Source organism: Carcharhinus amblyrhynchos, chromosome 7, assembly GCF_965287045.1.
Source record: "Carcharhinus amblyrhynchos chromosome 7, sCarAmb.v2.hapA, whole genome shotgun sequence".
In the NCBI taxonomy this organism is placed as follows: Eukaryota; Metazoa; Chordata; class Chondrichthyes; order Carcharhiniformes; family Carcharhinidae; genus Carcharhinus; species Carcharhinus amblyrhynchos.
Window position 1 is genome coordinate 87,168,881 of NC_137330.1, and position 13,848 is coordinate 87,182,728.

At 39.2% G+C, this 13,848-nt stretch overlaps 1 protein-coding gene across 3 annotated transcripts in view; it reads left to right on the forward strand.

Moving 5' to 3' along the window:
* ahi1 (Abelson helper integration site 1) overlaps positions 1 to 8,027 on the forward strand; it is a 243,862-nt gene extending 235,835 nt beyond the window's left edge. For all 3 annotated transcript variants that reach the window (XM_080192718.1, XM_080192720.1, XM_080192719.1), the window contains exons 26-27: positions 3,037 to 3,116; positions 6,786 to 8,027. In XM_080192718.1, coding sequence (XP_080048844.1) covers positions 3,037 to 3,116; positions 6,786 to 6,984 — 279 coding nt within the window. In that variant the 3' untranslated portion in view covers positions 6,985 to 8,027. The remainder of the gene's footprint in view (positions 1 to 3,036; positions 3,117 to 6,785) is intronic.
* Positions 8,028 to 13,848: the final 5,821 nt, after the last annotated feature.

Below are 13,848 nucleotides of genomic sequence, written 5' to 3' on the forward strand. Positions count from 1 at the left end.
CAATGAAATGAGAACAGGCAGCACTTTAAGGATGGTTAGTGTGAGTTTTAATAGATAAAATGGTGCGAACTTTGGTGGTTAATATCTACTCATGTCTAAACTCACCCATGCTGTGACTGCAATTCTAAGCCTTCCTTACCCTATCGCTGTGTCTAGGTGTCTTTCCAGAATTCACTGCTGAGAATGAGGCGACCTGCTTGGCCATGCCCTGTTGCCTGAGATTACCTGGAGAGCCAGGACCTTGACGGTCCGGGCCTGCTTTCGAACAGCATGGTTGTTGTATTGCCACCCTCCCCGATACCCAGGGCTGGAGGTGTGTCACAGGAAAGGAGTCAAACTGATTGGACACTCCCAGGATCTCCTCAATGGAAGGCCACAGGCTGTGCACCAAAGAATCCTCTTCCCCGTCGGTACCTGGGGGATCCTGGGCTCCTCCATGGAATGGAGAAACATCTGAAATGAGATCCATTAGCCCTGCTGTCCTCTGGTGCTGACAGTCGTGGATTCCCACCAGTGCCTGCACCATGCAGTTAAAGCTCTGAACCATGGAGTTCATGCTTTCAGCCGTGGAGTGCAAGACCTGAACCATGGAGTGGACGTCACCCACCATGGAATGCATGTTCTGCACCAAGGTCTCCAAATGGCAGATACTGCCCTCGTAGTGTTAACCAGGTTGCCTTGGAGTGACAGCACCACTTCCTGGGACAGAATGCCTTGCAGTCCGAAGAGGGATGCTGTCACCTCTTCCTGATATCTCTGCCTTTGTAGTTCCAAAAGTCTTGGACGACTGGTCCCAGGGGCACATCACTTGACTAGAACTCAGAAAAGTCCTGGGCTCCAGCATTATTCCAAATGCCGGTTCCCTGGGACATCCCTACCTGCGCCTGCTGTGGATCATTAATAGTGAGGCACTTGCCAGTGAGTGACCCAGAAGCCTGCCTACTAATGACTCCCATCGAGGTGTGAATATCTGCCCTGGTGGAGGGTGCGCGTGACAGCTGTGATACCTGTTCAGTGCTATTCTCCAAGATATTAGCTCTTATGTTATCTCGTACCATGCACTTCGTTCCAAATATTTAAGTTCTATCTGTTATCTCTAATACAATATGTATTTTAATTCCTTACTTAGTGCTAATTAATATGCTCTTTTTTAGAAGAGATTAATCTAATGATTTAGGCTTGTAGAGTGGTTAAGTGGTAGAGTATATTAATACGATGGCTATGATTGTGTTCACCATCTCTAGCATGAGGGGACATTGCTTTAAATTGAGGGGTGATAGATATAGGACAGATGTCAGAGGTAGGTTCTTTACTCAGAGAGTAGTAAGAGCGTGGAATGCCCCGCCTGCAACAGTAGTGGATTCGCCAACATTAAGGGCATTTAAATGCTCATTGGACAAACATAAGGATGATATTGGAATAGTGTAAGTTAGATGGTCTTTAGATTGGTTTCACAGATCGGCGCAACATCAAGGGCCGAAGGGCCTGTACTGCCCCGTAATGTTCTATGTTCTATATTTCTTCCGGAGCTGCTCAGGGGGCAGAAACCGACACTTTGAGAAAATGTCAGAAATTTTTGCCTATTTATGTGAGATCCCTGATCAGTGCAACTGTTTTGCTTGGATGATGCCATTATGTAAGTGAGAGACTGGAGTGATCTGAAGGTTGACTTATCCTGGCAGAACGGATGAGATCTTCCTGCACTGGATGGCCCAGATCCTTGGCCCCAGTCAGTGCCAGCCTCGCCTTGTGATTCGGAGAGCTAATCACCGATGCATAATTAATGATTTTCCGAGCCTGAAATCGGGCGCTATTTCCCACCCGACCACTCAGTGCCACGCACTTTTAGGCATCCTTCCCACGGTGGGATTCTCACCGAAGTCGATCCCTGCTGCAGGTTCTCTGGTGATGGGCCAGGCGAGCCATGCAAAACTCCGTACACTTCAGTAGGACCAGAAGATCCAAATGGCCAATGACAAGCCATTTGCACCACAGGAAAACCTACCGCGGGATAGCTAGAAAATTCTGCTCTTAATCTCCAGAAGTAAAAATTCCACACATTAACTCGATTTTTCTCCACAAATGCTGCCAGGCCTACTGAGTAGTTCCAGCAGTTTTTGTTTTAATCAATTTTCAAATGTAGAATTCCTGAATTATGTAGGAAATAAATACAGTAATGTACAGTCCTATTGGTCATTTATTTATATTATTAACAAACAAAAGAAGCAAATTAGATCTTACCATTTTTAATCTTGGAATCATAGGAACCCTACAGTCCAGAAAGAGGCCATTTGGCCCATCGCGTCTGCACTGACCACAATCCCACATAGGCCCAACGCTCATATCCCTACATATTTTACCCGCTAATCCCTTGAAACTATGCATCTCAGGACAGTAAGGGGCAATTTTTTAGCATGGCCAATCAACCTAACCCACACATCTTTGGACTGTGGGAGGAAACTGGAGCACCCGGAGAAACCCAAGCAGACACGACAAGAATGTGCAAACTCCACACAGACAGTGACCGGAGCCGGAAGAGAGAAATACCAAAAGATGTGCTGGTTAGGTGCATTGGCCGTGCTAAATTCGCCCTCCGTGTACCTAAACATGTGCTGGGGTGTGGCAACTAGCAGATTTTCACAGTTAATTTATTTCAGTGTTAATATAAGTCTACTTGTCACACTAATAAACAAACTTTTTAAGCTAAAGTTTATTATTCCAGTCATTAAAAAGTTAAGAGCTGCACTCATACAATAGATCATGGCCCCAGGTTTATTTTGGTTTTACCTCAGTATTGAAAGTGGTATCTCCTGTATCATGGGAATGGTCAGGGCCTCTTTTTTTTCCTGTTAAGTCTACAGATTGTAACCACACATGGGTAGATAGATCAGGGCAGACAGGTTTAGCATTTTCAAACAAGCTGCATACATTCCAAGTACAGGAAGCCTGTGGCTTTGCATATGTGCTCAAACAAAGCAGCATGAGTACCCCTCCCCTTCATTTCTTACATCTTTTGCTCATCTTGTTCTCCTACAGATGTCAGCAGTCATCAGCAAGTCAGGAGAACTCAAGTTGATCTCTGAGCATGACACAGATACAGAGTCACCTGTGAAACCGTAAGTAACACCAGTTCAATTCAACACACATCAAATCTTAAAAGCTTTCAGTTTTACTAAGAAATATGGGCAGTGTTTCCTTGAATTATTTCAAAATTAGAAGAATGTTGTTCAGAGCATATTAACCATTTGAGCAATATTATGCCCTGGGTCTGATTTCAGAAGAGCTCAAGCCCTCCTTTGCTTCCAGATGAAGATTTGTTAAATGAAAAAGGTAGTTTTACTGAAGAACAGAAAGGTGCTGCTGAAACTCAGTGGCTTAATCAGTCCAGAGGGAATGGATAGTTTAAGATTTCAGATCAATCCCTTCATCAGTTCTTTCCACCTAATGCGGACAGCACTCTATGATGCCTACAATCCAGAATATTCTTGCCTTATAGCAGTGGGTTGGCTAGAGGCTGTAATGAAGGAAACTAATATTGATGAGGAAGATTGCTAGACTATTATGATGGAGTTCACATTCATGAAAAGGAGTGGTGTTCACCACTTCCTCTGTGACACCTGATGCTCTTGATTAACGGTCTTGACACTCCTTTATTTCTTAATTCATTAAAGAGCCTGATCTTCCAAGAACAGTCTCCTCCCTTTATGCAATGACAGTTCCTGGTTCAGCCGGATTTATTGGAGTTTGTGGATTTTAGGAGATTATTGTTGGGAATCATCTCAATCCCCTTCCTCCTCCAAGTACCATGCTCTAAGAGGTCATTGATGACCGTAGATTTCCCTTGGGTTTTTCCATGATTATGCTTGGCAAAATACTGCCATTATCTTCTGCATTATGGCTGACCAGGAAACTCTTGCTCTTGAAACCAGCCTTTGGGAACATTGGAAGACTTTACAGGCAGACTATCAACCTATTTGGCCAAATTATAAAGGCATCTTTCATGACTATCATGTCTTAGCATGGAACCTGAACCGTAAGCTTCTGGCCCAAAGGTGGTGATGCTATCACTTGCCGCAAGACTTCCGATCATCTCAATACTGAACCATATTAAGTAAACCAATCATTCTGCCATCAGTATTTTCAAATGAGTCACAACTTTTTAGCGTGATGAATCACATCACTTGAACCTGAAGTTATTGTCTACTTTCCACTTAATGTGATCAAGCTAACTTATAAATATATAAACACATGAAGTAAAACAGTCAGTAATTGTATAGCACCATAAATAATATGCAGATATTGTTCAATCCTTTGTTTTACTTAAGCTTTGAATTCAATCTTGCATTAATTGAACCAGTGGCGTTGTAGCTGAACAATTAAAAGGCTGTTTTGTGTGAGATTCCCTTGAATGATGCCTTTCAAATCCAATAGATTTTGGAGCTGAATTATTCAGGTAAAAGATGATTCCAATCCAAATCTCACACTGAGTATACTTGTTCTGAATCAATGACTAACTGTACAATAAAATACAATATTGGGAGTCATAGAATCATAGAACCCTACAGTGCAGAAAGAGACCATTCGGCCCATCGAGTCTGCACTGACCGCAATCCCACCCAACCCCTACCCCCATATCCTATTCACTAATCCCTCTAACCTACACATTTCAGGACTCTAAGAGGCAATTTTTAGCATGGCCAATCAACCTAACCCACACAACTTTGGACTGTGGGAGTCCAAATGGTACCTACCCCCATATCCTATCCACTCATCCCTCTAACCTACACATTTCAGGACTCTAAGAGGCAATTTTTAGCATGGCCAATCAACCTAACCCGCACATCTTTGGACTGTGGGAGGAAACCAGAGCACCCGGAGGAAACCCGTGCAGACACGAGGAGAACATGCAAAGTCCACACAGACAGTGACCCGAGCCAGGAATCGAACCCAGGTCCCTGGAGCTGTGAAGCAGCAGTGCTAACTACTGTGCTACCATGCTGCCCCATGTAAATTAAGCTTCAGGATTCCAAATTTATAACTCACAGCCCTCTCTGAAATTCAACTATTTGTGCAAATTCTTTGTATTCATGCTTTTTATATCCATAGGCATTGTACATTCCAGGAAATTAACTTCATATTCTCATTTTTTATCCAATTGCAATATTTCAGTCTCACTTTTATTCTGATATCTGCTACGATGGCATGTCAAAACAATTGCAAGACCGTAGAATTGAAATATTGTATAATTAAAATATTGTATTATTAAGTATAAAAGTAATAAATCATACACAAGGTGAGTGTTGATGAATGGTTAGATTTTAATATAGAATTTTAATTCTAACATAAAGTAATTCATAAGAGAGAGTTGGATCCTTGGCTATGAGATTAGAATTATTATCTTTTCAGAGGAAGCACTTCAACAGAGGTACTGAGAAGTTTTTCAATTAGGATTTTCTTTTTAGTTTAGTCTTTTTTAACTAACCGAAGCTTGCCTGCAAGATTAAGCAGTCAAATTCTATTTTAGTGTATTATATGAAACCATAAAAACTGTCCAAGGTCAGTGTTATTTTAATTGATTGACAAAGTGAATGTTGAATTTAATTTACCAGATCTGTCATATTATTTCATAAATTCACTTTGTGAAGACACTAATGTGTAATGATGTGTTGGACTGTAAAACAAATAATAGGATGAATGTTTATGTATTTAAAAACCAGAGGAAAACAGAACAATTGCCACTTCAATGTTTTCCTTTTATTTGCACCTTACCCAAGCAGAAACATTATCAAAATTTGTTGATGTGTCCAACAAACCGATGTGACGTGTGTGGTGTTTCAGTGAAACCAAATGTGTAAGCCTAAGGGTGTAAACCCTGACAAAAGAATTGGAATGGAGCCCAAAGATGAACTGATATCTAAACATGTCATCTTTCCAATTACTACTTAAACAAGCCAGTGCCAAACATAGTGCTTTGCATTATTTTGGACTCAACCTGGAAAGTCAAGAGGGGCTGCTGACATTTGGTTAGCCCAGGGGTTCCATAAATGCCCAGACTTTCTCCCTGGAAAGAACACTCCTGTTTCGCTGCAGAATGTTAATGTAACATGAGAAACAAGCATAACACAGAATTGACCATCACAGTGCAGACTATCATTCTATGAGATGGAAGGCTGCCATTTGTTTGTTGCTGTGTTTTATCCTCCAACTTTCCACTCTTAGTCTCCTCTCCTTAAGGTTACAATTTATGCTGGTGCACAATTCCACAGCTAGTTGTAGCCCTGTAATGAATTAACCAAGTGACCAGACAGTGAAGCTAGAGATGATGGGCTATAACTGTTGAACCTGTCTTTTGTCCACAACATCCACTATACACTCTGAGCAGGCGTCACTAGACAACAGTGAAGCATTTAGAACCCTACCTTACATTTTCTCTTTCAACATTTTAGTTCAGAGACACTAATGCCAGAATAGTCTCCTCAGTGCTGCCCCAATTCAAGATTAGCATACAGTTGATATAATTAAGGGATAAACCATGTATCTTCTCCATTTGCATTACTCAGTACCACACCCATGAAGAATACTTTCCCATTAACATATGGTGGGAATTGCCTTTAAATGATGGACAACGATGAAGTAACCAAATCATGGGCGTTATTTTTACTGAAACACACCTTGGTGCTTTCTGTGAAATCATGTTGTACTCTGCAAGTTAATTTAAGCCCTACAGCCTAAATCTACAAACAAAACCTCAAACTTGAATGAATAATACTTGCCTCTTTTTCCAGAGTATTGCAGAAAAAGAAGAAGAAGAAGAAAAAATCAGCAACTGAATCATCAAGCGTGACAGCTCCTGAATCCAATTTAACAATCATTGAAAGCAAGCCTAAAATTTGCGCACAGACCACATACAAGAAAAAAAAGAAGAAAGCTGTTAAAGACCAATGTTCAAGTGGAGGAACGAATTATGCTTTTGAGCTGGACTAGAACAGCATCTCAATAAAGCAAAATGACTCTTAATTGTCAAAATAATAATGTGGAAGAAAGCAGTGGATCTGTCTATTACTTTTACAGAGTGAGTTGCAATAACTTTTAAAGTATAGAAAATGTTGACTGGTTTATAGTGCAGTGAACTAACTTGATAGAGGTGATCTCTAACAATATCAAAAAAAGCTTAAACAACACTGTACCAAATGATTAGGTTTATTATGGAAAGGATTGATTAATTTATTTGAAGGAAAGTACATTTAGTGTGTATTGTGTTTGCATCAGCTGCAGCAAAATTACTAACTGAGAACAAAATGTATTATATTTAAATAAGCCATTGTTATTAATAAAATGAATGCCTATCTTAGATGTATTATATTTAAATAAGCCTTTCTTACCAAACTTAATTTGTTTGTCTTATTTTCATGATTTTTTAGTAGAGTATTAACTTCTGCGTGTTTCTGTTGTTTGATGAAGGTCAATATTTATTTTCTATTTCACAGTAATGTGGAAAATTCGATGGTTGCAGTATAATTTATATAAACAGTCTTGAAACCAATCAGAATATTTCGAGGAGGAACATCCACAATGGCAAATTTGCTGTCTGTTAAGTTTATTTTCAGCCCTCAATCTCCTAGAATAACTTAATGTAAAATAGTGTCAATTTGTATTTTTTTCCAAGGTAATGGCAATTTTAGTCTCCCTTTAGACAAGCCGATCTATCTATGGAAAAACAGCTAGTTAAAATTTACTTTGAATACACTTTTTCATAAGCAAAGATTTACTTTTCAGAAGCTTGAATTTTTTTGTCCATTACACACTTGATTTACTTATCTGTAAATGTTTTGCTTGTTGTAACTATAAGAAAAGCAACACCGTTTTAGCCTTAATTATCAGCTGAAGAATGCTCTCACGTGTTATAGTATCAGATATTTTTGAAATCCTTACCATGTTTTGGGCCACTGGATTTATACCTATAATTGTTGAGATTGTCTTTTATTTATCTTTTTCAGTAGTAAATGAACATGCTGGAAGCAATAAATATTTTCTTATTAACCTGATGCTTTGTTATATTGTTTTGTACCCAGTGGAAATTTAACATTTTCTGCTTTTCTTAATTAAGGCAAGAAGGATGAATCTTCCAGTGCCATCAGTGAAGATCTGTCATTTTTTGCATGCATCAGTAACAAAGCAGAATAAATTGGGAGCACCCAAAGAGTAGATGGGAACATATCACTTCTGATTGCTGCAGCTGTTTAATATTAGAGGCAGTGTTAACTGGACAGGAGTAAGACTTCCACCTCCTCCTGGGAAAGAAGTTCCCTTTTATGGACCTGTTGGCCAATCCAATTGGTCACCAAGCTTTTAAGTCTCAGCAGTGCTAGTGGTAGCCACTACTAGGACTACAGGCAGGCCTGAAGAAGCTGGGCTAATGAAAGCCAAACTTCAGGTATGTCTGGGTTATCGACAGGTTCTAGCTGGCAGACTCCAACAGGAAGAGCAGAGGATTACTGGGAGTGTATGACTTTATTGAGTGTGTGTCTCCAATGCATTTAAAGGAGTGCAAAGGAGGATCCTCTTTCTTGCTGATAAAGCTTCCACATTACCCACCTGGTGTGGGCCACTCTATGCTGCAGGTAAAATAGCAGCAAGGCAGCACGAGACAGTTAATTGGCAATTAAGGGTTACAAATGGCCCAAGGTCAAGTGGGTTCTCCAACACCTGTACTGCCCTTTCTAAAATGGAAGGCAGGTCAAGTAAGGTAGTGGGCGGGCTTACATGCTGCATTTTTAAAAACCCAAGCCTTCAATTGCAGCAGTATTCACCATAGAATTGTGCCCCAAATGTAATTTTATTATTGCTGCTTCAGTGTTCACCAATAACTTACATTTACATAGCAACTTGAATGTAAAAATAATTTTCATGGTGCTTCGCAGGCTTTTGAAAATCTTGGTGAAAACTTTTTTGTAAGTGAAAGACCTTGAATCGCCTGGGATGTTTACTGATCAGAACAGAGCTAGCTCAAAGTATAACATCCAAACATTGGGTAGGATTCTCTGGTCTCATCTGTGGCTGCCCTGCTGCAAGTGAGAACTGAGAATTTGACCTTCCAGGCAAAATGCTCATTAACTTTTAGTGGCACCAGAGAACCCCAGCCATGAAAGGGAATGGAAATTTTTGGCAACATTTTCCCTCAAATTTTTATTCTTAATAGATTATGTTGCTGTAGTATTTGATGGGAATTCTTGAATCCCAGGACATTTATTCCTGCATTCTGCCTTCAATTGTTATAATACTAATGTACACTTAAAAGTAAGTGATGAAGCTTTGATTTGGAGAGAGAAGCTAACTGTCACCCTTTGATATTCAATTACATTACCATCACTGAATGCCCCTCATCCTGAGGGTTATCACTGACCAGAAACTGAACTGGACCAGCCAGGCGGCAATAGAAGCAGGTCAAGCTCTAGGAATCCTGCAGCGGGTAATTCAACTCCTGACACCAAAACCTGTCCTCCATCTACAAGACACAAATCAGGAGTATGATGGAATCCTCTGCACTTACCTGGTTGAGTGCAACACCAACAACACTCAAGAAGCTTGTCACCATCCAGGACAAAGAACCCACTTGATTGGCATCCCATCAACCATCTTCAACATTCGCTCCCTTCACCACCAACACCAAATAGCAGTATGTGCTATCTGCAAGATGCACTTCACCAAAGCTCCTTAGACAGCAAATTCCAAACCCTCGGACTCTATCACCTAGAAGAATGGATGGCAGGCACATGGGAACACCAGGACATTACAGTTTCCCCTCCAAGCAGCACACCATTCTTATTTGGAAATATATCGCCGTTCCTTTAATGTCGCTGGGTCAAAAGCCTAGAATTCACTCCCTAGCAGCACTCTGCGTGTACTTACCTGGATTGTAGTGGTTCAAGAAAGCACCTTCACCAGGGCAGTTAGGGGATTGACAATAAATGCCAGGCCTCGTCAACAACATCATTGGCCTGAAATCTCATGAAGACACAGAGGATTGCGGAGTGTAGTGTTTTCTTTATTGGTTAGACTTTAAAAAAAATAATGAAGACACTTATCCCATGAATAATAAAAAGGGCTGTGGTAATGCTGCATTAATACTATTTTCTTGGGCTATTTTATATTTGAATGTTATAATCATATTGATATCAGAGTTTTTCCAAAGTAGGTCAGCAAAAGGAGAAACCCAATCAGTGATAAAATCACTTTTACCACTTAAAATGAAAAAAAATAGATTGAGCCTTTAACATATTGGGATGCTTTAGGATTTCTGGTGACTAGTTTATCTACATCATTATCATAAGTCACCTATATTCATGCATATGAGTTTTCTTTCCTGGGAGGAGGTCTAAAAATGCTTCAATATTGTAACCTAAATTCAGCAATTGTTTTGCTGTTTCTGCCTGAAATGATTTTTTTATTATATATTTTTTATATATTTGACAGATGACTGCCTTGTAATGATTTTGGAGGAAAACTACTTCTGCTTCATTGATCACTCTGCAATAACTACTAGTGAAGGAGTATTAGTGAGAGAATAGAACAAATATTACTAGTGAATGAGTAATAAATAAATGTGACTGATTGTGAAAGAATGTTAAACACGTGGCTGCTAATGAGAAGGTATGAATGTAACTTAAGAATGTTGCAATGTGACTGTCAGATTATTACAAAGTTTTCTTCAGAGCATATTTTTATTCCATTATATTGGGTAATGGTGCTTTGTGAAAACATACATTCAAATAATTTGTTGCAGAACAGTTATTGTTCATGAGAAATCTCATGAAGACAGAGGATCGCCAACTTTAAGTGTAGTGTCTTTTTTTAATAGTTAGACTTTTAAAAAATAGTGAAGATACTTAGAACTTTACAGCCTCAATTCCGGGGGTCCAGGACTCAGCACCCACCATTTTCACCTGGGTGGGGGTAAGGAAGGATGTTGAACAGGGACAGGTTGTAGTTTGCACATTCATCACTTATGGAGACAACTACATATGTAAAATGGCAGCTGCTTTCAGTCAGGTATGATTTTCATTACCTAGGTTTCAGAAATATATCTCCTGGGCTTTGCACTTTTCAGAAAAATGTCTAAACATACTAGATTCCTTTGAAGTGGCAGGGTATTATCTTGGAGAGAGAGAGAGAATCCTTTTGAAGAGACAGGCAACCTGTTTAGAGAGGTAGGCAACCCTTTACATAGGTTTAGTGTCCTTTTGAAAGGGATCAGGTGACTTTTGGCAGAGGTCTTTGGATAGTTAAGCATGAACGTGCATAAAAATGGATGAAGTCATTGATGCTGCCAGAACATTTAACTCTTCTTGCCTTTTGAGTTTAGAAAAGGCTGCTATTAAAAAAAAAATCAAAGCTTGCCATTTCACTCAATCTGTTGACGTGATCCTGAGAGTTATCGTTACAGGACTTGTAATACATGACTTTCACAACCTAACATTACAGTGAGATAGATGCCTGTCAGTTCACAGTTTGATTAACAGTTCCAAGTGGCTATAAAGTCTGTAAATACAAATGCTTATTTTACAGGGGATTAAGTACTTGAAGGAAATGTTTGCTTTTATGAGTGATTTAGTAGTTTAAATAGTGTTTTTTTATCAACTAAACTTTTTTTAAAAATAATGAATATACTTAAACTTTAGTTTATTTCCTCTCAGCATGAATCCTGACGTGAGCCAATGGCAGATACCAGGTGAATTGGCACGGAAGATATAAGAGAAAACGTGGGGGTCAATGGTTTGTCATGATTTGGCACTAAATTGGTGGATTGGGTAGATGGGTATAGGATTGCATAGGAATTGTGAATTTTCCCAAATAATCTGGGAAACATCCTCCTGAATTTTTTTTCCCCCAACTTTGAGCTCCTGACTTGAGAATGATAGTTCAGCCCATTGTCTTGATCAGAGCCTTATCTTCTATATATTTTTGGTGAGCAGGATTATCGGGAGAAACTGTTGGGCAGTATCTTGCAGTGTTGCTGCAACAGTTTAAAAGATGGAGAAATGAATATGGGTGGATCACACCCAAGTAGGGAGTGATTAGGAGAACACGAGTAGGAATGACAGCAGAAAGTCCTTGCTGACAAGTGGCCTAAAACGGCAGACCAGCCATAATTGTTTCCTGGTAATTGAATGTCAGGATCATTTAGAGTGAACAATGGTCCAATGTAAGCCTGCACAGACAGCAATAAAAAATGGCTGGGCTGTTGGCCTTTCTGCAGAAGCTGGAGATGCAGAGTTACTAATGAGGTACCACATTCATTACTTCCTTCTGCTCTAATTCCTCAGGTGAATGGAGTATACTTTGTCTAAAGCAAAATGAGGAAAAGCAAAAGCACTTCTTTAATAAATATTAGGCTGCGTAGTTGGAAAGAATTTGAAATATATGTTTACAATTTTCCTCCTCCCTTTCCGTGAACTGTCACTATGATTATACCAGTACTGGAGAGTTTAGCTTTTAAAATGGGATGTTAGTCACATTCTTTGTCACTTGCTTGATGACCTTCAAAGTGACAGTGTTGCTCACAAAAGTATCAGAATTGTAAAAAAAATTAGTGAGTGCTTTAATAATTTAAAAGTATGTTTATTTACTGATGACCTTTTTGTTCCTCTACATACAATAAATGTTTCATGTATTAAATCAATCGTTAGCTTCACGGCCAAAATTTTAAAAATCCGTCAAAATTATTTGGAGTTTTAACAGTATTTATAGTCAGCTTTTTATGTATCTGCTAAGGTATATTTGTGTCTCCCATGAAATTTGTACATGTTTGCAGACAAAAGTTAGATCAATGCAGTTGCTACTCCTTACTGTGTAAATTAAGGCCGCACACCACACCAATGATTCTACCAATAGAATAATGACTAATATTTTGACACTAAGCCTTAAACAAACAGTAAATGAATTGCTTTAATATATTTCCTGCTGAATCGTAGCAGTACACAGAAAATAAAACTCAGCATTACTAGTAGTCTAGTTGAACATTAAGGGACCTATCTATACCTCAATCTAAAAAGAGACTGCCAAAATATATTGAGTATCAATCGTACTAACATTAGAAGCAAAAACAAGTTGGTATTTCCCTCTCTGGCTGTAGCGAAGCCATGGCCAAGTTTGGAGATTTTAAAAAAGGTTTAAGGAAATAAACATAATCACTATCTCTGTTAATAAAGCGTGCACTGAGACTGAAGTGTGAAAGTTGAATCACCACTGCTGCCACTTTAAAGGATATGGCTTTAGTTGATTTTATTGTTTATCTGCAGTGTAAAAATAGATGTTTAAACCATGAAATGCACAAATGTGAATATTTTTTATTATTTAATGGTGTCTATATCATCACATTATTTACAAGGAGGAGCTCATATACATTCTGGAATTGCTAACTTCCTGGGAGGGACACACTCTTAACTTGAACTTGCCTTTCTTATTTTGTCTGCAAGTACTGCAGAGTGCCTTGCAGAGACCATTTCAGAGGGGAGAATAATATGTCCCCTGGAGATTCTGAAGTAGATGGAGCCTTGAACAGCAACAGGCAGACAACATGCTTGGCACATGTCAGCAGTCATCCAAGGACTTTCCATCTGGCATTGTGTAACTAAATAATAGACTGCTCTTTCTTTAATTACAATGGAACAGTAAACCATGCAAATTAAACAGCTTGAATCAGGAACGTCACAATTCTTTATCGCATTCCACTGCAGTGGATGGTATTATAAGTCATTACAATAACAATGAATTAGCTACTACTGACCCTATCTAAAAGTGGAAATTAACAGTATATTTTAATTGGAAATAAACATGGGTTCTTGGAAG